General features: G+C 42.7%; 1 protein-coding gene across 1 annotated transcript in view; it reads right to left on the reverse strand.

Moving 5' to 3' along the window:
• Positions 1-393: 393 nt before the first annotated feature.
• Positions 394-26,377, reverse strand: part of tgfb2 (transforming growth factor, beta 2) — a 78,834-nt gene continuing 52,850 nt past the window's right edge. The window contains exons 2-7 of the mRNA XM_034115544.1: positions 15,981-16,144; positions 4,781-4,913; positions 4,577-4,687; positions 3,931-4,090; positions 686-839; positions 394-586 (exon numbers count right to left, since the gene is read on the reverse strand). Of these exons, the coding sequence (XP_033971435.1) occupies positions 428-586; positions 686-839; positions 3,931-4,090; positions 4,577-4,687; positions 4,781-4,913; positions 15,981-16,144 (881 nt within the window). The 3' untranslated portion in view covers positions 394-427. The remainder of the gene's footprint in view (positions 587-685; positions 840-3,930; positions 4,091-4,576; positions 4,688-4,780; positions 4,914-15,980; positions 16,145-26,377) is intronic.

Consider the following 26,377-nt stretch of genomic DNA (forward strand, 5'->3'; position numbering starts at 1 on the left):
TTCAATATGTATAAAAAGCCTTTTGATGCTTGGGTAGCAGGGGTAATAGCTTGTCGTTTGCAAGTGCCTTCATCATTTTATGTGTTAGTTGTACAAATAAATGTTACTATGAAATAATGTAAAGCTCAATTGTACTTGTACAGCATTGGTATATAAGTCAAGTTTCTGGTATAACACTGTTCCTCTTTGTTGTGCTCGCATTGAATTGTTCTGTACCACCATACTCCAGCAAACCAAGCAAATAGTCCAGTTGGACTGCATGTATATCCAAATCCACTGTGTGTGTGTGTGTGTGTGTGTGTGTGTGTGTGTGTGTGTGTGTGTGTGTGTGTGTGTGTGTGTGTGTGTGTGTGTGTGTGTGTGTGTGTGTGTGTGTGTGTGTGTGTGTGTGTGTGTGTGTGTGTGTGCTGCTGCTTTGTAAGTTCTTTCAGCTGCATTTGCAGGACTTGACCTTCATGTTGGAGAGCTGCTCTATTTTGGGGGTCTTGCCGATGTAGTAGAGGATAGTGAGGGGCTCCAGGTCCTGGGATACGCAGCAGGGCGATGCCGAAGCTTCAGGGTTGATCGTGTTATACAGGCCTAACACCTAAAGACACAACATTTAGAGATGTTTCATAAAGAAATTAAGTAAAGGAAAACGACCTGACCCCATAGATAGTTAAATGGTCGACCTGTCCCTCAGTACCTTGGAATGCTGGGTGTCGGCGCTCCACAGATAGGGACAGGCCCCGGCACAGAAGTTGGCCTCGTAGCCCTTTGGCTCGTGGATCCACCTCCAGCCGAGGTCCTTCTTAAAGTCGATGTAGAGAGAGCGTAAGCAGCAGTTGTCCTGAACGTTTCTGCAAAGAGATCAGAGGAGAGTTCAAACAGGGTGCAGTATGTGTAAAATGTTTAGAGGGGATACAATAGATAACGTTTATACAAAGGGTCCTCCATTCATAGTCAGGTTTTAGTTTTTTTGTGTCAATGTGGAGCAGGATTTTTCTTCATGGGTAGAAGGATAAGTCTCTGCGCCCATGCATCGACTACAGACGACTCAATAACATCACTGTCAAGAACAGGTACCCCCTTCCACTTGTTTCCTCTGCATTTGAATTGTTACAAGGTGCTACTATTTTGACCAAGCTGGACCTACGTAACGCTTACCATTTGGTGAGAATCAGGGGGGGACGAGTGGAAGACGGCCTTTAATACTCCTAGTGGACATTATGAGTATTTGGTCATGCCTTTTGGACTTACCAATGCACCTGCAGTCTTCCAGGGGTTGGTGAATGATGTTCTTCGGGATCTGCTCAATATCTATGTTTTTGTGTACCTGGATGACATTTTGATTTTCTCCAAGTCCTAACAGGAGCATGTGGTCCATGTACGCCTAGTCCTCCAGAGGCTCTTGGAAAACCACCTGTTCGTCAAAGCTGAGAAGTGTGTGTTCCACACCACAGAAGTTTCTTTCCTGGGTTTTGTGGTCACCACCGGAAACATCAAGAAGGACCCTGACAAGACCAAGGTGGTGACTGACTGGCCGCACCCTTCAACACGCAAGGTGCTCCAACGCTTTCTGGGTTTTGCCAACTTCTACCGAAGGTTCATCCGAAACTGCAGTTTGGTGGCAGCCCCTCTCACAGCCCTCACCACTGTGGCTGAAGGGGCTTTTGGTGAATTGAAATCACGCTTCACCTCTGCTCCTATTCTGATATTTCCAGATCCTACTCGCCAGTTTATTGTGGAGGTAGATGCCTCGGACACTGGAATTGGGGTAGTTCTTTCTCAACGGTCAGCCGAGGATCAGAAAGTTCACCTGTGTGCCTTCATCTCTTGAAAGCTGTCCACAGCAGAAATAAGTTATGACATTGGGAACCGAGAATCTAAGAACATCAAACCTGACGCTATGTCTCGCCAGTTCAAGCTCCCTCCGGCCTTCTTCATCCCTTGCCTATTCCTCAGCGCCCCTGGTCCCACATCTCCTTGGATTTTGTCACTGGTCAACCACCCTCAGACGGTAACACAGTCATACTCACCGTCATTTTCAAAGTCTACCCTGCTTATTCCATTAACCAGATGACCTACTGCCAAGGAAACTGCTGAAATCATGTTACAACATGTGTTCAGGCTGCATTTTCTCCCCATTGACATGGTCAAGCATGTTGCCTCACTCCAGAGATGGAGTACTCGAGTCCTGGATTCGGACTCGAGTGCCGATTTTCGGGACTCGTGACTCGACTCGGACTCGCGCACTGATTGACGCGACTCGGACTTGGACTCGTGAATTCTCGCACACGATGACTTGGACTCGGACTCGGACTCGTGAATTATCGCGTACGCTGACTTGGACTCGGACTCGGACTCATGAATTTTCCCCCCCACGATGACTCGGACTCGACTTGTACATTGACGCTCCGACTTGGACTCGGACTCGGACTCGAGCAAGTTTTCTATGGAGTCTGATGTCCTCTATCCTGGCGTGTGCACCGGCCGCGAGGCGAGTTCACGTACTGGGCCCCGCTATTCCAGTCTAAAGATGTCTAGAGACACACCCCGCATCGTGCTGTATGCTTTCACACATTCTGCTTCCACATTGGAAAAGAGCAGCGCAAAATGCTCTATGTGGAAACAATATTGAAGAGAAGGCTCCGGAACACATTACTCTAAACATCGAGTTCAGACATATATGAAAACTATCATCAGAGTAACGTGATCTAATCAATACATAAAGATTCAGCCGATAACACGAAAGCACACGGCTACTTAACATGCAGAATGACGTCATTTTGCATGCTAAGTAGCCATGTGCTTTCTGGGGCTAAATCTTTATCAGTAAACCGATTTAACCGGTAAAAGTTCCTTCAAAATAAGAGTCCCGATCTTATTACTTTCAAAATAAAAGTGCAAAACGAAAACTTTACCATAGGAAAATATTGGCATACAAATATAATCACTTCTCTAAAAGGTAACTCATTTTAAACATAGTTTATTTATATATAATAATAATAATAATATTAATATTAGTAATAAGCTTTATATTTGTATAGCACCTATTACAAGAATTGTAGCCAAACTCGCTTTACAGCAGTTCAATAGACAGATTAGTATAACATGACAGGATAAAAGCAATGTAGAGGAGCAGCTACATTTCAACACATATATCCATGAAGATTAATACATGAAGACTTGTGACTCGGACTTGACTTGGACTCTTCTTAGGTGACTCGGACTTGGACTCGGACTCGAACACAGGTAATGATGACTCGGACTCGGACTCGACTCGGACACTCCTTGGGTGACTCGGACTTGGACTCGGACTCGAACACAGGTAATGATGACTCGGACTCGGACTCGACTCGGACACTCCTTGGGTGACTCGGACTTGGACTCGGACTCGACTACGACTCTCCCTTGGTGACTCGGACTTGGACTCGGACTCGAAGAGTGGTGACTCGAGAGTGACTTGGACTCGTGAATTGGTGACTTGACTACAACACTGCCTCACTCCCATCACTCCTGGACATATACAACATCCACCTCACCCGCAGAGCACTCAGCATTCTGGGTGAACCCTTCCATCCCTCCAACTGCCTCTTCACCCTCCTGCCTTCAGGGAGGAGGTTCCGCAGCCTGAGGTCGAACACAACTAGACTAAAGAACAGTTTTTTACACCAGGCTGTCAGGAGGCTGAACTCTCGCCCCTCTCTCCCCTCCCTCCCCCTTTGGTTCATTTGTTCTGTTTTTAATTCACTAGGTGAACCTATATGTTCATAAAATAGTGTGTGTGAGCTTAACTGAGTGTATTAAACTAAAACGGAGCATTTTCCTTTTTTTTAAACAGTAAAATGTGCTCACGTGTTAAATTATTTGTTTATAGACTTACTTTACAGGTGACTGGTCATTTTAACGGAATATATTTTTAAAGTAACCCTTATTCCGGGTTAGTACCTGGAGCAATAGGCAGCATCCAGAGCTCTCTTGGCTCGATGGTTGGTTTGGTGGGAATGTGACTCCAGCCGGTATGAAGGCAGCAGCATGAGCAGGAGGTGTGGAGCCCGGGATCTGTGCTTAGGCACCGCTGCACTATGGACGAAGCTGTCATCAATACCTGGAAACATAACAGAGACCAATAAGCTGCATCTAAGGCACAAATTAGCTTCAAAGGAAGTTATTGGGGGATGGGGTCAGCCCACCAGTGATATTGATTGCCAGTCCGACTTTGGCTTAACCCCGTGGCTCTTACAGGATATAGTGAAACTTTGGTGCCTACACCTCAAACCCTCTGGGGGGTCCCTATACTGTAGCATGCTCTACTAGAAGATACATGTGTACATTTAAGAGTTAAATGCATAAATTCTGTGCAATTTGACAGAAAAATTAAGCAAAATTCTATGAAGAACCTTGTGCTCTTTTTAGCAAATTATGTATAAATGCATTGGTTTTATACATTTTAATGGATAGGGTATAGGGAAATCAGATAGTATTACAATATAAACAACACAATGCTTGTGTTTTCATCAGAGTTGTTGAAATTCATTCAATTTGGAATAACACCAGACTTATCCTGACTTAAACATTTTCTGGTTCTCCTTACCTGCAAAGCGTGCTTCCAGCTCCTCACTCTTGTTGGGAATAATGTAGTTATTTGATGGCACAAAGGTACAGCATGGACAGTGCAGGCTGATCTTGAAACCGCTGTTTCTGTCTGTGGAGAAACAAAAGTCACAGTAAGAGGATGCAACCAAACAACACATGGGGTAAACCATGAGGAATGTGATGGGGGGGGACATGTGCTCACCTCTGTGGTTCATCCATTCACTCACTGCCTCCGTCACATCGAAGGAGAGCCACTCGCCCTCCGTCTGTGTTCGTACCACCTTGCTGTCTATATATCGCTGCGTCGGGGACGTCAGGTCTTTGTGTCCTAAAATCTGTGAAGAAAACAGAAGCAAGCTAAGTTAAAGTTGTATAACAGAAATGTAATTACTTCAGTTTAAGAAACTTGGAGTAGTCTCAGTAGATAGAGAAATGTCTAAATATATATGCATTTCCATCATCTATTATTGCCTTTCAAATAACATGATACTAGTTTTACTAATACTACAATATTAGTTTTTTTTCTGATCAGCCATCAGAAGGTTTGATCAGGGTTTTGTGACTTTACTTCTTTGTTTAAGTTAGAGAAAGCTTGCAGTCATGGTTAAAGAAATGAAGTGAATTAGCAAAAAGGTTCGGGGGTAGAGCCAAACCTGAACCACACCTCTAATCCGGCCTTCTTTTACCCCTTTCACACCAAGGCTTTTTCCGTTCTAGCTCCGTGCTAGAGCTTTTCTGGTTCGGAACCGGTTCTTCGGTTCAGCTCCCGCTCTGTTCACACCGCTCAGAGCCCGACTGGTGCTGCGTCATTGCGTTATCGTTTGCGTCATGACGTAACCGTTTGCGTGCCTGCTTCATAAAGCCAAACCATGCGGAAACCCCTCACATCGACAACAACAACAACGACCGATTGTATTGAAGCGCTACTCGTTTTGGTTTTGCTCTGTCGAAACGAAATGGAAGAAATGGGACGACTTTACTACCAACTTTACAGTCGTTACATGCTACATTCAAAAGTTCTTTACAATCATCATCATCAACTTCAACGACGATTCCGTAGGAGAAAGAAGGTACATATACGTCCTATTCGATCGCGTTAGAGCTAGCTGTTGTTAGCCTCTGCATGCGCCAAGCTCAAAATACCCAGCTTTGCAGCATTCATTACTATGGTATAACATTAAAACTGATGCCCCTGCCCCCGCCTCCGACGTAAGCGTGATGTATGCGGTGCTTGCTTTCTAGACCGACAACTTTTTGGTGCTTGAAACGAACTGGATTCCGGAGCTTAGAGGCGGCTCCGCTGCGGTGTGAACAGGAAAAACCGGTGCTTTTCAGGCTCCAGCTCCGAACCGGCCCTGGAACCGCGTTGGTGTGAAAGGGGCATAAGTCTCTCAATTTTAAGACCCACCCTCCCCTTCTCAATTCAATTAATCTATTCCCCTTCCTACCCCATCATTTTCCACATCGCTACATCCCTTCATAGATAGATAGATAGATCGTACTTTATTGATCCCAAATTGGGAAATTGTTTTTGTTACAGCAGCATAAAAGGCATTTTACAATAAAACAAAATATACAAGAATAGAAATAAAATAAAATAAAATATAAAATAAAATATAAAATATACATGTCAAAATACAAAATAGAAAATATACATACAGATATTATATATATATATATATATATATATACAAATATACAAATATATATATATTCAAAATATATGGAATTATGGAGTATTAAATATGAAACAGATTATGTATGAGTAAAATGTACAAGGTGGTTTTATTTCTAGAGAAACTATGGAGCAGAGAGTTCTCTTCCAGCCAGAGGTGATTTGTTGTACAGTGTTATTGCAGTGGGCAGGAATGTTTTCCAGTATCTGTCCTTGAGACAGGGGAGCTGCAGCAGTCTGTTGGAGAAGGAGCTCCGTTGACTGTCCAGCTGTAGGTGGAGAGGATGGGTGGGGTTATCCATGATGGACAACAGCCTGTTCAGTGTCCTCCTCTCCACCACAGCTTCAAAGGGTTCCAGCTTGATGCCGATGACTGACCCAGCTTTCCTGATCAGTTTATTGATCCTGCAGGTGTCACCGGCTCTGATGCTGCCCCCCCAGCAGACCGCAGCAAAGAAGAGTGCACTAGCCACAACAGACTGATAGAAGATCTCCAGCATCTTACTGCATACGTTGAAGGATCTCAGCTTCCTCAGAAAATAGAGTCTGCTCATCCCCTTCTTGTACACAGCGTCAGTGTTGATCCTCCAGTTCAGCCCATTGTCTAAGTGCACTCCCAGGTACTTGTAGACCTCCACAACTGCCACATCCTCTCCCAGAATGCACAGGGGCAGAGGAGGAGATGTCCTCTTCCTCCTGAAATCAATGACCATCTCTCTGGTCTTGGCCACATTCAAAAGCAGATGATTTCTTCCAGTCCACTCAACAAAATCACCCACCAGCGCTCTGTACTCCTCCTCCCGTCCATCCCTTATACACCCTACCACTGCAGAGTCATCCGAAAACTTCTGCAGGTGGCATGACTCTGAGTTGTATAGAAAGTCAGAGGTGTATAAGGTGAACAGGAAAGGAGACAGCACAGTCCCCTGTGGGGCTCCAATACTACCAACCACCACATCAGACAGCACACTGCCCAACCGGACGTACTGTGGTCTGTCCGTGAGGTAGTTGGTAATCCAGGAGATGGTGGACGAGTTTACCCTCATAGCCTGCAGCTTGTCACTCAGTAGCCGAGGCTGGATCGTGTTGAATGCACTGGAGAAATCAAAAAAGGTGATTCTCACAGTGCAACCCGATCCATTCAGGTATGAGTGAGCACGCTGCAGCAGGTAAATAATGGCATCGTCCACCCCCAGGTGAGGCTGGTAGGCAAATTGCAGAGGGTCAAGGAATGATCTCACCTGCGGTCTGAGATGGGCCAAGACCAGTCTCTCAAGCACCTTCATCACATGAGATGTGAGTGCTACAGGGCGATAGTCATTGAGCCCAGAAGGAGTTGTCTTTTTAGGGACCGGAACAACGCATGATGTCTTCCACAGCACCGGGATGGTCTCCAAGTGCAGGCTCAGGTTGAATATATACTGGAGAACAGGAGCCAGCTGGCGTGCACAGGTCCTCAGGACCCTGGGGCTGATACCATCAGGGCCAGCAGCCTTGCCTTGGTGGAGTTTTTCCATCTGACTCTGGACCTGTCCTGTGCTCACAGTGAAGCGGGGGGGGGGGGCTAGATGGAAGGGGGGATAGAGGGGGGGGGGTCTGAGGCAAGATGAGCAGAGGGGGGGGGGGGGGTCAGGGGCAATGTGAGCAGAGGGGGGGTGCAGAAGCCAGGCTGGGTGGTGGAGGAGAGGTGTGAAGTGTAGGTGGTGAGCAGAGGGGGGATGTTGACGCCAGGCTGAGAGGAGGAGGTGAGGTGAGAAGAGGAAGTGGAGGAGACAGCAGCGGGCGGAGAGCTAAACCTATTGAAGGTGTTCAGCTCGTTGGCCCTCTCCAGGGTGCCCACAGTCAGTCTGTCTCTCCCTTTGAAGCCAGTGATAGCCTTCATCCCAGCCCAGACATCCCTGCTATTGTTCAGCTGGAGCTTAGTCTCCAGCTTCTTCCTGTACGAATCTCTGCCCCTCCTCAAATTGTCTCTCAGTTGATGCTGGACACTCTTCAGCATTGATTTGTCCCCAGACTTATAAGCTTCCTTTTTCTTATTTAAAAGAGTTTTCAGGTCACTAGTAATCCAGGGTTTATTATTGGGGAAACAGTTGACAGTTTTAGCCGGTAATATTGTTTGTTCACAGAAGTTGATGTATTCTGTGATGCAGTCAGTCATATTATTGATGTCCTCTCCATGTGGCACACAAAGCACGTCCCAGTCAGTGGTCTCGAAGCAGTCCTGTAGAGCCTCATTAGCCCCTGGAGTCCATTTCCTCACAGTCCTGGTGGATACAGGCTGCCTCTGCACCAGTGGGACATATTTAGGAGCCAAAAAGACGAGGTTGTGGTCAGATCTGCCCAGGGGGGGGAGGGCAGTGGCACAATATGCATTCTTGGTATTTGCATATAGAAGATCCAGAGTATTATTTCCCCTGGTGGGGCATTTCACATACTGAGTGAATGTAGGCAGAGATTTGTCCAGTTTTGCACGGTTAAAATCCCCAGTTATTGTTATGAATGCATTTGGGTGAAGAGTTTGGAGTTTGGCCACAGAAGAGTGAATGACGTCACCAGCCACCTCCGCGTCCGCGTTCGGTGGAATATAGACAGCAACTACGATGACAGAATAAAGTTCTCTAGGTAGATAAAATGGACGTAATCCCACAGCTAGCAGTTCAATGTCCGGGCTACAGAAACGCTCCTTCACAGTAACATGTCCAGGATTACACCATCGTTCGTTCACATACAGTGCAATCCCTCCTCCTTTCTTTTTACCGCTCAGAATAACGTCCCTGTCCGCCCGAACACTCGTGAAGCCGGGGAGAGCCGTGTTATTATCCGGGATGAGCGAGTGCAACCAAGTCTCGGTAAAACACATGATGCTACACTCACGGTATTCCCACTGCGTCTTCGTCAGCACGCGGAGCTCGTCCATCTTATTCCCCAAAGACCTCACGTTACCCATTATGATGGCCGGTACACAGGGTTTGTACCTCATCTTCTTCTTCATCCTCAGCTTGGCCCCAGCTCTGCAGCCACGCTTGAGCCTCCGAAGCTCCTCCGGGATGTCATGCCTGGCTCCGGGCAGCAGCACGGGTCGGCACAGCGCAATCAGCTGCTCACGCGTGTAAACAATGCCATCACTCCTCTGAGCATGGCTCTCCGACACAAAAAGTGAAAAAAGTAGCAGAAGAATGACCAGAAAACGTTCGAAGTAAAACGTGGCCATAGTTCGCTGCAAAACAAAATAAATATCCAAAGAAAAAAGTACAACTAAGAGAATAAAAGTAAACAAAAAGACAAAGAACAATAAAACACCGGGAGCTGCATGCAACAGGCAGCCACCAGCACGGCGCCTTACTTCATCCCCCCGAACCTTCATCCCTTCTTTCGGTCTCCCTTATCTCTTTCTATTTCATCTGGCACTTTTTGTCTCATTCCAGGTAGCATCTGGGGGCTAGATCGGGCCGAAGCACACCTGAAATGGAACCCCCACCCTGAGTCTTCCTCTGCCTGAACTTCAGGGTAGTCTAACACAAATTAACTGTTGTGTAGAGACAATATGTGAATATCTTCAACAACAACAATTTGCATTAGATCTTAAGTCAGTGGATAAGAAGAGTCAGTCAACGTATTATCTTGGGACAAATATATAGTCTGAACATAGATCATTATAAGTGTCACTTAATTTAAAGAGGCCCTATTATGCTTTTTGGGGTTTTCCCTTTCCTGTAGTGTGTTATATAGGAGTTTGTGCATGTAAATGGTCTGCAAAGGCTGAAATTACACTCCCCTTCCTGAAACGTGTCCATTGGACTCCTTTGTTTACTTCCATAAAATAATGACTATGTAACACTCGCGCTTGAGCATAATTTGTCTCCTCAATGTGTGCTGTAGTTTGTTGCTTTGTTGCTATGAAGCACTGTGCATTTAGTTCCAGTAGTGCCATTAAATTCATGTGTCAGGACTTGAGAGCCAATCAGAAATACGAGACACCAAAGTATTTTTTTCCTTTAAGTAACTTTAAGGAAAAATCTGTTACTGCAAAATCAGTTACCAAATATGCAGTTTACTGAGCTTTACCACCTGCTGTGTTTGCATTTGGTAATGCAGTGTATTCTAAACAGACACAATCACAAGACACACACACAAAGTCATAACTTAATACACCATACATTAGCATAGAAGACACACAAGCAGACAAAGTATATTTGGAGGACAATTGTTTGAGGCGTTGGTTGAGGTCTAGCAGTCCGCTCTTTTCTCTCTCTTTGATTGATTGGCCAGGTCTGGGAGGAGCATTGAGAGCGTAACCAGATGCTGGACAGAGTGTGTTATTCAGCTGTCCTTCAGAACCATGTGTTTCTGTTGGCTCATCCCTGCCTAATGTGTAAAACACAATTCCTGCTGCTCTCACTGAGATCTCCTGTTAGGACTGGTTAGGAAAACCTGAGAGAAGCGTAGACACAGTAAATAGAGAGAAGAATCACAGGTGAGATTAATGAGTTTGTATGATGTGGAAGAAAGAGATTTTATAACTCTTCTGAGGATTGTACTTGTTGACCCGTCTAGGTGACTGTAACATTGTAATATACTCATGATCCTCTAAAGACTTTTGTGTTTCTGCTCTATTTTATGTGTAAAGCTGAATTCACATGATGCGTGATTTGCTCTTTGCTCAACACAAGGTTTGGCGCAGAGCCTTGCAGTGAAAATAGCTAGTTACGTTTTGTTTCTATGGTTTCCTCCCTTGCTAGCTTGCACTGCTTCATACAGCTGTCATCTGATTGATTGCATGTTGAAAGGGCAGCAGTAAACAAAGTAAATATTAATCATAATTTTTACTTTCAAGTGGTGCTGGACTCCGAAGGTAGCGCTTCCACGTAGTCAGCAGCACTGCTCTCTCCATAGAAACACAAAGGCAACGCCAAACGAAGAGCTGTTTTATCACGTATCATGTAATTGCAGCTTTAGATCCTCATTTTTACTTGTGTTACTTTTTCAATACATATTTGTTAAAACATTGTGGCAGGGATTCAGTAAAAAAAAGCGATAGACGGCCGTGGGAGGTCCACGTCAAAGTATACAATACACAACAAAAGCAGTTCTAAAAGTAGAGTTTTTATGTGTTATTCGAACATGGACAGAATGATGCAGTAATGGGTGTTTGTCAAGAGAGTTCTAGAGGGAGGGGCAGCTATGGAGTAACATATGTAAGTCAACTTAAATCATGTGCGTAACTTACATACATAACTCGAGTTACATAAGAAATATACTTAGAAAATAAACGACTTCTGTTTTCCCAAACTATGATGTTTTACCAAACCTAACCAAGTACGTAGTCTTGTGTTTAAGTTTATCAAAGTACCCTAAAGATCAATTTACAAAAGTTGGTCTGAATTAGCTGTTGAAAGTCTTAAAACAAGACTAACGTGTCTTTGAGTGTGTTGTTGGTTGGCTCTCTCTTAAAGATTCCTTCCAAATGTGCTTTCAATATATGTAATGAATGAAAGATTCACAGTCCTTGAACTATGTGAAAAGTTATTATAGGGCTTCTGTCATCTGAGTTGGGTAAATCAATTATCAAATCAAGTAATTTTGAGTTAATAATTCCCCCTTGGTTTTTTTCATCCATAGATTATTTTAAAAGCATATATGGAAGGGATCTTTCAATAGTCAGTGGGCTACTGTGGCTCTGAGTTAAAGTGCTTGTCCACCAATCGGACATGGTCAACATGTCCATTGTCAGAATGGGGAAAATAGGACCCAAGACAGGAAAAACAAGAAACTAATTAACATAAACAAAACTGGGGAGCACGACAGACAGGAACAAACTTACAGACGGGAACAGGCAGGAGACATGGACAAGCATAGACGAGCGTGGACGACGATCAGACATGGAGCACAGGGGAAGACAAGACTAAATACACAGAAGGGTAATCACAGGACAAGACACAGCTGGGCAGGGGAGGCAGAAACACAGGGCAACAAGTGAACACAATCAGACAATCAGACACACCAGGGAAGCTAAAGACAGGAAGGCAAACACAGGAAGCAGGACCAGACAAGACACAAGGAGGAAAACATTTCAAAAATAAAAAGGTGGAAAATGAAAACAACATAAATCCAAAACCATGACATCCATGGGTCCTTGGGCAAGACACTTAACCCCAAATGGCTCCCAATAGCATGGCCAATGACGTGTGTGAATGTAAGTCTCCCTGAGCAGGTGCACCTTGTATGGCAGCCTCTGCGTCTAATTCCACACTTGTGTGCAGTAACAAAACTCAATACTGGAATAAAGTGGAACCGGCCTGAAGTTAGACAATCCAAGGAATTTTAAAGTTCTACTCACTTGTGTTTTACAAATATAACCAACTGATGATAGTGTCACCTGGCATTACTGTTTAAGAAAATGTATTCATTTTGCATGAATTTATGACATGACATGTCTTGTAATAATTTGTTAAAACTGTGCATTATTGAGTCTTAGGAGTCAGCAGTCTTACTATGTATAGACATAAATAAGTGTGTGTGAGTGTGATGGATGTGAACGAGGTGCATGTTATCGGGTCTCCCTCTTTGTACCGGCCCGTCCCTTCCTCCCTCACACTTCTAGGCGCTGTGTTTGCGTGAGAAGATCTGTGTTTGGAGCAGAGTGCAGCCCAGCTGTCAGCTCCTCGTCTGTAAGTGAAAATGTGACCTGGGGGGGTGCAGACAGGCTGACAGACAGGCAGCCAGGGGTGACTGCAGGGTCCATCACTAATGTCAAATCATCAGTGTGTTAGAAACAATCATCCCTGTGAACAGTGCCAGTCTTATGTGTTTATGTGTCCACCTCAGGTGTTAATAGTACTGCTATAATGCAGCCCTGTCTGAGATCTGCCGCTGTCAGACACTATGGCCTATGCTTTTCTTGTTAATGAAGTTTGAGTTTCTGCTATTTCATTTCACAATGGATTTTAGAGCTCTCCAGCTCTTTCCCAAAAGGTGGTCTTTTCTGATTCCTAATGAACTGTAGTAAGAGGATGAACCTGAGCCACACAACACAAGTGAGGTAGAAATTGAAGCACATTTTTCGTGGTGACCAAGCTCAACCTCTGTGTCAATCTATGACATCATTGGTCCCAAAAATACTTTTCCCCCATCGACTTACCATGGTTAAAAGACTGCTATTATTTATTTTTTACATAAATCAACTTGCCAGGGTGTACACTTCACTATACCTTATTATTTTCTAAAAGTTGTAAAATGCGCTTAATCCGAATCCAACATTATCTGCCCTAGTCATTCATCTGACTGAGCCGAGAGCGGCCATGAAGCTGCAGATTGGAGGCGGGGCTTAAAGAAAAAGCAATTTTGGCTTCATGCAGCCTCCATCAAGTTTCAAAACAGTAAACAGGCCCCCGCCTCCAACAATGTATCCAGTTGTCTTTAAACATCAATGCGGGCAACCCAAGTGTTGTTTTCTCAATAGTTAATAGCTGATCTGTAAAACATGAACAATTCCATTAGTTACAATTTATATAACTTTTGCAAGGGTCCCTCATTCGAAAGCTGCATCCAGATATTTTCTAGCACTGCTGCTTATCTGTTTTACTGATTATTTAACCAGGAGAGTTTAATTGTATCTGAGTTGTGTTTATCTGTGAAGAAATGGACTGGGACCTTATTGTAGATAGATGAGCGCAACACAACCGTCCCTTCTGGGCGAAAGTGACAGCAAGTGTTTTCCCCCGAAAAGGGGCGTGGCCGTACGTAGAGGGAAAGTACCCAGATGCGTTGCTCTCATCTATCACAGCAGCACATGTATTAACCGGCTGTTGAAAAAAAGACAATTTAAGTGCCTGTCTCTTTAAGGCCCCACTCTGAAAAAGCCCAGTCTGCTCTGATTGGTCAGTGTTTCTGGTGTTGTTAGCTAGGATTCAGATTCATTTTAATTGTGTCTGTACAGTGCCCATAATCCACACTGTTATAAACAAATGTCTTGTGTTGCTTACAGCCTCACTGCTTGTAGTAAAGATTTTTGAGGAAACCACTTTTTCACATTTTCCTAGGCTGGATGAGATCTGGAGAAGCTTTCACACACATCGTACACACATTAAAATAACAATGTTCAAGTGTTGTCTTTCAATCTAATCATGATGTTAAAGTAAAAATAAATGTTAAACCTTTAAATGTATGCTGATGATACTGTAATTTATGTTCACGGAGGCAGTCTGACACAAGTGGCTAATGAACTGACGAACAAGATGGTTCATGTAACAGCTTGGTTGGAGCAATGCTGTCTGCAACTAAATGTCAGTAAACTGTATGTATGTTCTTCACCAAAACCAAGTCCTTCTGCGTTGAGCCAGATGTGTTTGTGTCCGGGGAGAGGCTACAGGTGGTCTCACAGTACAAATACCTGGGGGTCTTAATTGATTCAAGACTCAATTTTAAGGCTCAGGTGAAAAAGGTTTGCAACAGGGTCAAATTCAGTCTGTCAAATTTGAGGTTTACCAGGGACTGCATGTCAACAAAGGCGGCTCTGATGTACATGCACTCTATCGTTCTATCTCACATCACATACTGCTTAACAACCTGGTCACATGCCTGTACAACCACTCTTAAACCCTGGAATCATTATACAAACAAACACTTAAAATAGTAGATAAGAAATCAGTTTATTCTCATCATTGCCCAATACTCACAAAATATAACTTGTTGAGTTGGGAAAATGTAATGAGATATGCAAATGCTTGCCTCATGTACAAAATAATACACGGCCTTACCTCACCTCCGCTCAGACATTTTATCACCATACGCACACCTGTAACTAGGTCAACAAGAGCTGCAACAAGAGGAGACTGCGTTGTTCCATTAAGGAAGAGTTCATTCAGCCAATCTTCTTTTTCTTTTAAAGCTGCACAACAGTGGAACTCAATCCCAGTAACGATTAGAGAACAAAACACCTGCAGTTTATTTAAATCTAACTTAAATACATGGTTAGTGGAAAATCAGCTCTGTCAACACTGACACAATCTGCACTTTACAACGCTCTGTTTGTACATGTGCCTTGACCTGTTGCTATCTGTCTGCTTTGTGAATATGTATTTTAGTTTTGTTTTTATGTTTTTATGTTTTTATATATGCCTTTATCATAATATAAGCATCTATGTTGAATGTTGTTTTACTGATTGTATTTACCTGTCATTTGAAGTGAAACATTTTTTAGGATGACTTTCAACATCTGTCCAGGGACTACAGATGAAAAATAGCCTGTTGGCTAACTCTGGCGCATTTACAGAAATGTCAATCAATGTGCACTGTCCCTGTCAAATAAATAAATAAATAAAAAAATAAAAAAATGTCCTCGCCCAAATAAATTGAACTCTTGAATGATGAAAAAAAACAACAATATACCACAAACAAACAAAACAAAGACTCTGACATCACTGATGTGCAATAAAATCTATGTGCAATATGTAACTAGTTAAAATTATTATTATTGCTTGCTGTCTTCTTAGTTTGACTACTTAACACTGTAACAAGAATCTGTACGTATCTCTGCGCGATATATAATTGTACTTCTGTGTTCTACCTTCTACCACACTACATTCTACATGTTACCCTTAATTTATTTTACAAATACTGCTGCCGCTGCTACTTTTCTACCCGAATATGTACTTTGTACTTTGTAAATTGTAATAACTGTTCATTCTTATTTGTATAAAGGGTTCCCGCCCGGGGGAAGTGTGTGTACCTGGTACAGTTCAATGCGCTGCTCAGACACCCGGGCCCTGTGGTTTTGAAGACGGAAGATCCTGAGCTCAGCCTTCACCAGGTTGGAGGCGTTCTTTTCCATGGAGGACACATCAAACGTCAGCCGCCTGAAGTAAGGGTTGAAGTGTGTGGGAGAGATTACATCTATAAGAAAGGAGAGAGAGAGCGGCTGATTAAGGATAAGTGTGTGAATGTTAGCGAGAGAACAGACAAAATGACTCGATATCTCTCCAGGGAGACATTACGTTATCTGTGGTGATCCACACTGAAATTGGAAAACTTTTTGGGATCGGAAAACAGGGAAAGATGGGGACCTCACAGTGTGTCAGAGAACTGTACTCTGCCAATACAAATTAAAATAATATCTTCCTTTTAAGTGGTTTGTTGACAGCTGCACAGAAAGTATAGATATATATAAATATATAAGTATAGAGAACAGAGTTTTTGGGATTAAGAATACATTTTTGAAAAGACAACATAAGATTTTAAGAGTAAGGCAGGCTATAGGCTCACTATATTTTCAATGTATGTTAATTTGATAGCATTTAAGACATATCATACAATCCAAATATTGGAAAGAAGAAGACATGGAAATTCATAATTCACGAGAGGTCATCCCCACCGAAGTGGGCCGGTCGGACAATTCACTAGCACACCCCCCCCCGTTGACAATTGACTAGCGGTACCGAGTTGGGCCGGTCGGCCGGTCGAGTTTCCCGGGCTGATTTTTAGTCCCAGTCCGCCCCTGTTGGTAATAAATACAAAACAAACACATTGCTTGTATTTCTACACCACCTTATATGTTGGATTGAGTCAGTATCAGATCGGGATATTTCTGTTTAGGTAAAACAGCGCCCCGTCAACGAATAAGTAAAAGTTTGGGTGGAGAGTGTTGACGGCTAAAAACTTTAGCGGTTCTGAGGCCTGTACTACGAAGCCGGATTTTCGCTTAGCGAGCTGACTTCAGGGAAAACTCGGGCTTTCCGGTCCTACGACGCTGGTTCTCTTTTTAGCGGGCTAGATCTCCATGGTAACTTATGCTGAGCGGCTAACCTCCTCGGGAGGAGGTTAGGTTGCAGGCTAAGAGATCAACTCAGTGAAAGCACCGCCTGCTGACCAATCAGAGCTCCGTGTGCGGAGTTTAAAGCTATCAAGTCATATTACAGGATAGAGGAAATACAGAAAAACTGCCGTTGCAGGAAAGACGGCCGGCAAAAATCAACTGACTGTGTGAACGTGAAAATTAATAGAATATCCCCTCCCATCTTCAGAGCAATCTGACTATTATAACATTAGCGTTAAGAAAGCTTACTTAAATATCTGCCACACCATAAGTAACCGGATCAGAGTAACATTAAGTACAGTCCGCGGCACTGTGAGTGCAGACGTCGATGTGTCCCATTATCATTCATATCATATCACATCATAATGTATCATATATTTCCTTATTTGAGTCAGCTTCTTGAGCCGTATCTGGCCGTGCAACACTCACAGTGTCACATACTGTATGCAGAAGTATTATTTTAAGCAACACATTAAGTTGACGAAACACTCGAGTCAAATGTAATTAAAGTCAGATCCACTCGTGTCTTAGACGGGGCAGTGATATCATAAACCTGTTAATGTACGCATTCAAACGCTTTTTCTTTTACCAGCTGTATTCACCTTGCAGCTGCAACTATGTGGCTTTTATCCTGGATAAAGTGTTTAAGTCATGGATGTTTAAAGTTTAACTTCTTCATATTTGACTAATATTAAAGTTCACTTTTCATTCAGGAAGTATGACGCTGCGCTGTCAGTACGCTTGTCCATGTTTGAGATTGGTCGAATGCTCCAAATACCAACCCTTTCATGTGAACGCGCACCTAACTAGATAGGACACGGCTGGCTTGAGCGATCCACTTGATAACCAGCGTCGTAGTACAGTTTAGCGAGAGCGCGTATGTTTTGGATTGGGCCAACCGGCTAACTCAAACATATCCAGGTTAGGAAAATCCGGCTTCGTAGTACAGGCCTCTGATGGACACAACAACATGGATGTAAATGTTGTTGTGTTTTCTATTTTTCTGTTGTGTATGTCTGAGCTGTGGCTCAGGATCAGAATTAATCTAAAGGGGTCTTATTGTGCTTTTTGGGGTTTTCCCTTTCCTGTAGTGTGTTATATACTGTAGGTTTTTGTGCATGTAAATGGTCTGCAAAGGTTAAATCCCTGTGTTCCCTCCAGAGGGAGTTTCTACACACTCTCCCCCCCCTGCCGGAAACACCTCCATTGGACTCCTTTGTTTACTTCCCTAACATAATGATATCACTATGTAACATTCACACTTATTGGCTAGCTCTAACACATTGTACCTGATAGGCTAAGGGGTGGGACATCTCTAAGCGATTGACCAATCACAACAGAGCTGGCCAGCTAATCAATCAGAGCATACTGGGCTCTGGTTTCAGACAGAGGGTGAAAAGAGGTGCTGCAGCACAGGCAGTATGAGAACAATAAATAGTTTTTTAAACATTAAAGCATGGAGACATGTCACAGAAGAGAGACAAAAAATGTATAATAAGAACCTGAAAATCAGCAGAATAGGGCCCCTTTTCGTACGGTACTTTAGTAAATGTACTTAGGTACTTTCAACAACTAATGTGTTCATGATTTCTACTCCCTGTGACTAGTAAACAGATCCTGCAGAGTCCAGAGTGTGCCTTTAAAGTCTGAATGATATCTCTCCTGGCGTCAAACATTTCAAAGCCAGGTCAGATGAACCCTAACACCCAATGACAGCCGCCATGCACAGTAGCAGCAGCACAATCCCACTAACACACTGCTGAGAACCATGTGTGTGGAAGTGTTTGACATACGCTTACACAGCACTGGGGGGGACACGCGCAGCACTGACAGCCACATGTGTTGCCATGTCTGACAGATGCAGTGGAACACACACACATGAACAGCGGAATACTGAGAACCATGTGTGCGGTGGAGAAGTGTTTGTCAGCGTCCCACAGCACGATGAATCAGGAGGCCCGGAGGTCTGAAAATGATGGCTGTAACGTAAGGCAGAAGCCCAGGATTAGCAAGACACTGCGGTGTGTTTAGAGAGAGAATACAACCACAGCAAGCAGCCAGACATGCAGCAGCTGACAGGCCAACACACAAACACACACACACAAGAGAAATACGTTTTTGATTCATGTCCTTTACTTTTTTTTTTAATATGGCAATTCTTGTCAAACCTTTAGATGTACTGTCTCTGATTGAAATGACCATACATATATTTAAAGAGTACATATTCTGCACAGTTTCAGGTTCATATTTGCATTTTGTGCCTCTACTGTCTACTGTCCATGCTTTAATGTTCAATGTTTAATATGTTTCTCATACTGCCTGTGCTGCAGCACCTCTTTTCACCCTCTGTCTGAAACCAGAGCCCGTCTGCTCTGATTGGTTAGCTGGCCGACTCATTTCTTTCACCACAAGCGCAAGTGTTATAGGGTTTTTTCTAAAGCTGGTAACAGTGGCGCTGGACCCTATTACTTTCGGCGTGCGTCCTCATACCGAAATGCAGATTTACCCCGTAACATTTTAAAGTGAAGTAAAGAGAAACTCCCTCTGGAGGGAACACAGGGATTTTAGACTTTGCAGACCATTAACATACTCGAAAACATATATAACACTACAGGAAAGGGAAAACCACAAGAAGCAGAATACAGCCTTTCTAACAGACAGCGGCAGTTATGAAAAGAGTAATAAGAGACAGATCCATTTGAAACCTTTCTCTATAATACTTAAGTATTTGCACAGTCATGCAGTTTACTGAAAGTGTTTTCCCTTAGAATAGAATAATACGACTTTATTGTTCACAGACATGGAAACTTGTTTTTGCCCCTCTGGCAGTTCATTAAACATCAAAGCTATAGACCACATGAAGACAGCCCTGACACTATGTATACTCCCATGTAATAACATTTAAGAAAATATGTCGTCTCTTAAGAACAGAGCAAGCCGACTCCCTGCAGGATAATTGACTTCCTATGTACATTGTTAGTATCCAGCTTCACTAATCTGCCAAATACATGGTCATGAATGTTCCTCAGAAAACAGAACACTTTATATTTAAAGAATATATGAGTAAGAAAAGCCAAATCAGTAAAGTAACCAAAGTAACTCTCCCAACCCTGGCTATAACATATCAAGCTTTTCAAATATGAACATGCTGCAGTCCATATGAATGAGTACATTGTGGATAGAATGCACAGAGTACTGTACTACAGTACTGTACGTAGAGCTGTGAGCAGGCCAGTGGGAATCCTTTTTATTTGCTTGATGAGAGAAAGTGCCATCCTTGGTGGATTTGGAGTATCTATGTAAATGACATAATAGCAGAAACACACTGTGGCAGAAGAATGAAGCGTACAGAAAGACTTACTGTCTGCTTCAACTTCTGACTGTTTGTCCAGCCAACTCCCAGGACCCTCACAACCCCCTGAGAAATACCTCGCCGCTGTTGTGTTTCAGCCGGCTGTCTCCAGAGTGTCTATCTCTCTCTACACTCAGCATATTCAGCCTACCATCAGGACACAAGTTAACATATTTGCCCAATATTTGCCAACTCCAGCAGCAGATATCTATATGTATGCATGGGTTTAAATGTATTTGTTGAGATGCTGCACCACCTTTGCTCCAACCAGGAGTTGTGAGTGTCAGAACAACAGGAAGATCTTCAGTACAGCAGCTTTGAGCTAAATGGTTTGTCAAAATGCTCAAATTCACAGTGACAATGTTACAATTCTGATCTTAGCTAATTTGGGTTATTTTTACAGTGTCCCTGATCCTATTTAAATGTGTGAGCATTGCTAATCACTGCTTATAAGCACAGCTAAGGTTGATGGGAATGATTTTTGAAGGTTTTAGGTCAAATATCAAAGTATTGGAATCATTTAAACTTGACCTAATGATGAAAATCCAACCAAAAGTTGTTGAGACATTTGAATCTTGAAAGTGTTGCTATACCAGATAAGCAAGAATTTATTTAATGTTTCACATTTTAATCCCGGTGGATGAAAATAGGGATTTAAGTGGTAGGATTTTACAGTAGCGATCTTATCACGATAAACAAACACATTTTGGTTTTAGCACAAACACGATAGCTGCAGTACCTGATGAACTCCGTTACATCGACACAGTTATACTGTCTGCAGTTTGTGCAGGCTGCCACTGAACTCTGTGCTGCTGCTCGCCCTCTTTGCAGCTCATTTTCACCGTCTGTTTTGACAAGAACCGTGCGTGTGCAGCACTGCTCTCAATCTTCATGTGTCATTTCCTACAGCAGTGTCTTTTGAAAAGAGTCTGCTGCGGAGAGTGTTTTAAACTCATTCTACCTGTGGGTTGAAAATCATAGACTATGGTAAGATGTAAAATATTACGTAGAAATAAGCCTAAAGTTCACTCACAACTTAAAAAAACACAGTGTTTACTTTTTAATGAATCAACATACATTAACTTCATACATCTATGATACTCATCCAAAAACAACATGAAGGCCGTTACCATATTTTCATTTATATTTGGAAATAAGACATGTTCTCATTGTCTGTAGAGTGAAAAGAGATTGAATAAAGTTTTAGAGTGGGGCATCCCGTTTAATTGTATAAAATTGTCACTACAAAATACAAAAAATATATTGTGACATACATTTTAGGTCATATCGTGCAGGTCTTGTGGAAGCACAATATGTGAGCTACTCCAAAAGTTGCAGCCACCAACATCAGATAGATAGTTTGTATAAAACATAACAGTAATAAAACAGATACATAAAATAATACTTGTAGGTTAAAACCATTAGTGAGAACAATACAAATCAGCAGTAAGAATTAATAAGACATGTGCATTGGTTAACCAACACTTCCTCAAGTGATTTCAAATGTACTAAAAGTGTGATGCAATCCACCTTGGATTCCAGTCAGCAGGACCTGTAGTACATTGCAGTTAGCATATCAATGAGAACCTAAGCACAATGGAGATGCAGCAATGCTCTATGGGAAGCGGTGTGACGTATGAACTCCGAAGCAATGCTCTGATCAAACAAGCACACATCAACATGTTTAATCCCTCTGCTCGATCCGGTCAGTGGCCGACACTGAGCAGTATGCAGTGTGAGCAGCGGAGAGCAGATGAGCCAAACACTAACAATGCTCTTTCTTGTTTCCTTCCCATTCCTCAATGGAGAAAGTCACCACTTCAAACTCCTGGAGGACCAGCTTGAAGGTGAACAGTTTTACACAAACTGCTGCAGAGCCTCATGAATGAGTGTGCTGTGCTTTGAACACAACACTGGAAGCATTGAGAGAGGCCACGCGACACATGCTGGGAATGGCAGACACACACTCCACATTCAAAACACACACACATTCTGATGGACATCCAGTTGTAGAGCCCAGTTCTAGGGTAAGACTGATATTTGCTCTCATACCAATATTTTCGATACAATTAACAACTAAAGGGGACATATTATGCTAATGCTAATGTTCAGGTTCATATTTGTATTTTGTGCCTCTACTGTGACATGTTTCCATGCTTTAATGTTCAGAAAGCTCTTTATTTTTCTCACACTACCTGTGCTGCAGCACCTCTTTTCACCCTCTGTCTGAAACCAGAGCCCAGTCTGCTCTGATTGGTCAACTGCTTAGAGATGTATTGGAAATGTCCCGCCCCCTTAGCCTATCACGTAAAATGTGTTGAAGCGCAAGTGTTACATAGTGATGCCATTATGTTTAATGACTGTGGGATATGTGTGAGAGGCAACTTTGGGATTTTAGCCTTTGTAGACCATTTACATGCACCAAAAACTATAACACACTACAGGAAAGGGAAAACCCTAAAAAAAAAAACATAGACAAAATAAAATGTTTTTGGTGTACTGACTCCTTGAGGTACACTGAGGCAGGTTTCAGTTCACTCACACATCACTAAAAATAATCTGTGTAGTTTGACACTTACATGTAAGTATTAAAATAAAACAATATATTGACTGTACTGCAGGGTCAATATGTAAAACAAATTCTAAGTCATTGCAGGGACTCAGTATGCTTCAGGCAAACAACTTGAGCTGTATAACATGTTACATCCAACCACGATTATGCTGACTACTTTCACACCACCTGACCATTCACTGTGAGAAGCATTATCTACTTTTTCCCTTTTTTTCCAATGTTGAGATGGCTATTGGTGTCATGGTGTAAAGAGTGTAGAGAGCTGAAGTAAACAGTAATGTGGGAACAGCAGTTTGTGGTTTTAGGGAGGGTTAATGCTGGAGCTATTGATATCATGCTGTTCACCCACTACTGCAAGCCCCAACATAAGGAAAACTCTTATGTGTACTTTGACACTACCATCATTGGCTGGAATATTACAGAGTGATGCTCAGAGAACTCAGAGAGCTCAGAAGAAATTAGTCATCAAAACAAGAAAATTACTAAGCATTTTACCATTCCCAACGCTTCACCTTTAAATATTATTATTTTTTAAATGTGTGTTTGGTCAGATGCCTGAAATAAGGTCTCTGGCTAACACAAGCTGATACACAAGAGATATTCACATTTGTTCTACATAAAATATGTCAGTAAATACCCCACTGGTGAATGTCTGAAGCTTCTATGTGTCATTAAAACAGCCGTTTCCAAAAGGTGACTACTAACCGCCATCACTCTGGACATTAGCCACCTTTAGCTTAGCAATGTTGATGCGCAGCCATGAAATTGTGATGTAGTTTGTTTAAAGTCTAATGGTAGCTTTTCACTTCAAAAAAAGTGGTGCTAACTCGTGAAGGTCCTGTTGTAGGACTTGACACAACTTGTACGTATCATATATGTGTGTTTGTCACAGAGCTTCATTTCTGCAATATATAAACAGATAAATTCATCCCTTTTTGTTGAGGGAGCCCTTGCAAAGCTTACTTGCTGTTCAAAACTGCTGACGTCTGGAAAGGAATACAGTATTCACTATCAGCCACCAGCAGAATGAGAGCAGCTTCGTTCCACAGGCCTGTGAAATACCTAAAATACATTCTACACACATAGCATAAAGGGACTAAAACTGCATTTTGTTGCACCATCCTGTGTTGTACAATGACAAACAAATGTTCAACCCTTGACGGACAACACAAGTATTTTTTGTCACAGAAAATTGACCAGGTATATCATCGGTGATGTACATTAGAACTTTACACTAGATATTGTTATCCAGCTTCTTATCTCAATCTTAAAAATAAATGTTGTAATATTATTTTCAATGCTTTACCACAAGCTGTAGCTTGTCATACATCCACAAATGGGATGGGTTTAATGAAGTCAGAATTTTACTGACTTTTCACTATTTGTGACGATTTAAAGTGCTTCAATTCAGACCCTCCATTTCTATTTCCAAATACATGGGTATTCTAGTTAAAAGGAGATCTGCAGGGAAATTCCAGAGGTTGGTTGAGGTGGGCCACAAGCCAATCATGCATGAGTGGCTGCAGGCAGCGGTTATACAGCGGAGTCAGCCCACATTACCACTGATTATCCAACTTGACAAAAAATGATCCACAACAATGCGATTGGTCGTTTCTATGAGTGTGTGGCACACCACTAGGGAACGGGACTAAGACAGAAGAGAGAGGAGGATGCAGACACACAAACACACACACACAAACACACACACACACACACACACACACAACACACACACACCACCACAAACCACACACACACACACACAACACACACACACACACACACACACACACAGTGACATGAAGGCTTTCATAGAGTTTCTCTCTCAGAGAAAAGTTGATGTCACGAGAGAGTTGTCACACACAGCCATCACGGGGCCCCTGATTCCCGCAATCAGTCACTTCATTACTCATCACTCCCATTACCTCAAATAGCAATGGCAAAGCACTAAAACATATGATTGTAGGACTAACCCAAGTTACAGGAGTACAGAGATCATATGAGAGACTGTTCTCTGTTGGTTTAATTAGCTGTTAGATAATGAGAACATGAATGGCACAACCATGTTGCCCTGCTTGGTCCTTGGCTCTAAGTTAGGGTTAGGGTTCTATCTAACCCTAACCCTAACTTCAGTACTATCCACTGAACCCTACCACTTTTTCATCCACTACTATCCAAACATTGAAGTTAGTATAGAACAAATAGCTTCTTCCCCAAAATAAAACATATTTTAGATTGACCTAAGTGTCCAACATTTTAGATATAAAGCTATTTAGTTTGGTGGGCACCTATTGAGACCTATTGTTGCTATACATTTTATTAAACACAATGACCACCAATCTTAATCCAGTTCCCTCAATATTGACACAAATGTGTAACAAAAGCAGCACATGTGTAACTTGTAAAAACTGAGTCACAAATATTTAGCAATAGCCGCGTTCACACCAAGTACTTTGCCGATTTAGTGCCGGCACTCAGAGCCCCGGGCACTTATGACCCCAGGGCATTTAGTACAGATCGCGTTCACACCGGAGTACTTTTCCCTGAGGGAAGATTACGCAATATGAGCCGCTGACGTCACTTCGTCTCTTCTGCTTTGGGTGTTTACTGGCAGGCAGCAAACAACTTCACGGCGTATACTGCCACCCGGAGTCCCCGGCCGGAAGTCCCCGGAGCTTCAGTAGAAGCTGCTGGGAGTCCCAGCAGCTTCTACTGAAGCCTTCTGAGTAAATCGCCAGAACGCCGACACCTCCTCATCTCCACCGCTCCCATGTTTTGTTTTGTGTTTGCCATAAGTTAGTCTCTCTGAGTTTGTGCGTGCGGCGCGAATGACTAATGCTAATAATGCTAATAATTGCTAATGCGAGGATAATACAATGGCGGCTCTACAAAACATTTCAGAGTTGTACGAGGCGTGGTTTGCAATTCGCCCAGCAACCAGAAACTGGGGCACTTTTTTTCCCCCAGGAAAGTACCATCTCTCAGCAGGCACTAAAAATGGGGGTAAAAGTTCCGAGATGAAGTGCTCTCTTTTTGGTGTGAACGCGACATAAGGGGTACTAACGGAACTAACGCGAAAAGTACAGTGAAAAGTACTCGGTGTGAACGCGGCTATTGTAGCAAATATGCTAAGTAGGACTGACCTAAATAGTCAACAATTTAAATGAAGTGAAGGAAATTGGAGGTTATGAAAGAAAGGAACCTTCCATTTGGTCTACATGGGGCTGCTGAAAGTTAGATTTTACCAGAACAATTGTCTGGTTTCTCCCAGTAAATTATGTACACTCTGTTGGTATAAATATCAATGTATTAACACATTAACACTGTTAAAAAAAATTTCCATCTGCTTGTTGTGCGTGAACAAATCACCATGTAGACTAAGTTCCACTA

The sequence above is a fragment of the Trematomus bernacchii genome, unplaced genomic scaffold (genome assembly GCF_902827165.1).
Source record: "Trematomus bernacchii unplaced genomic scaffold, fTreBer1.1, whole genome shotgun sequence".
NCBI lineage: Eukaryota > Metazoa > Chordata > Actinopteri > Perciformes > Nototheniidae > Trematomus > Trematomus bernacchii.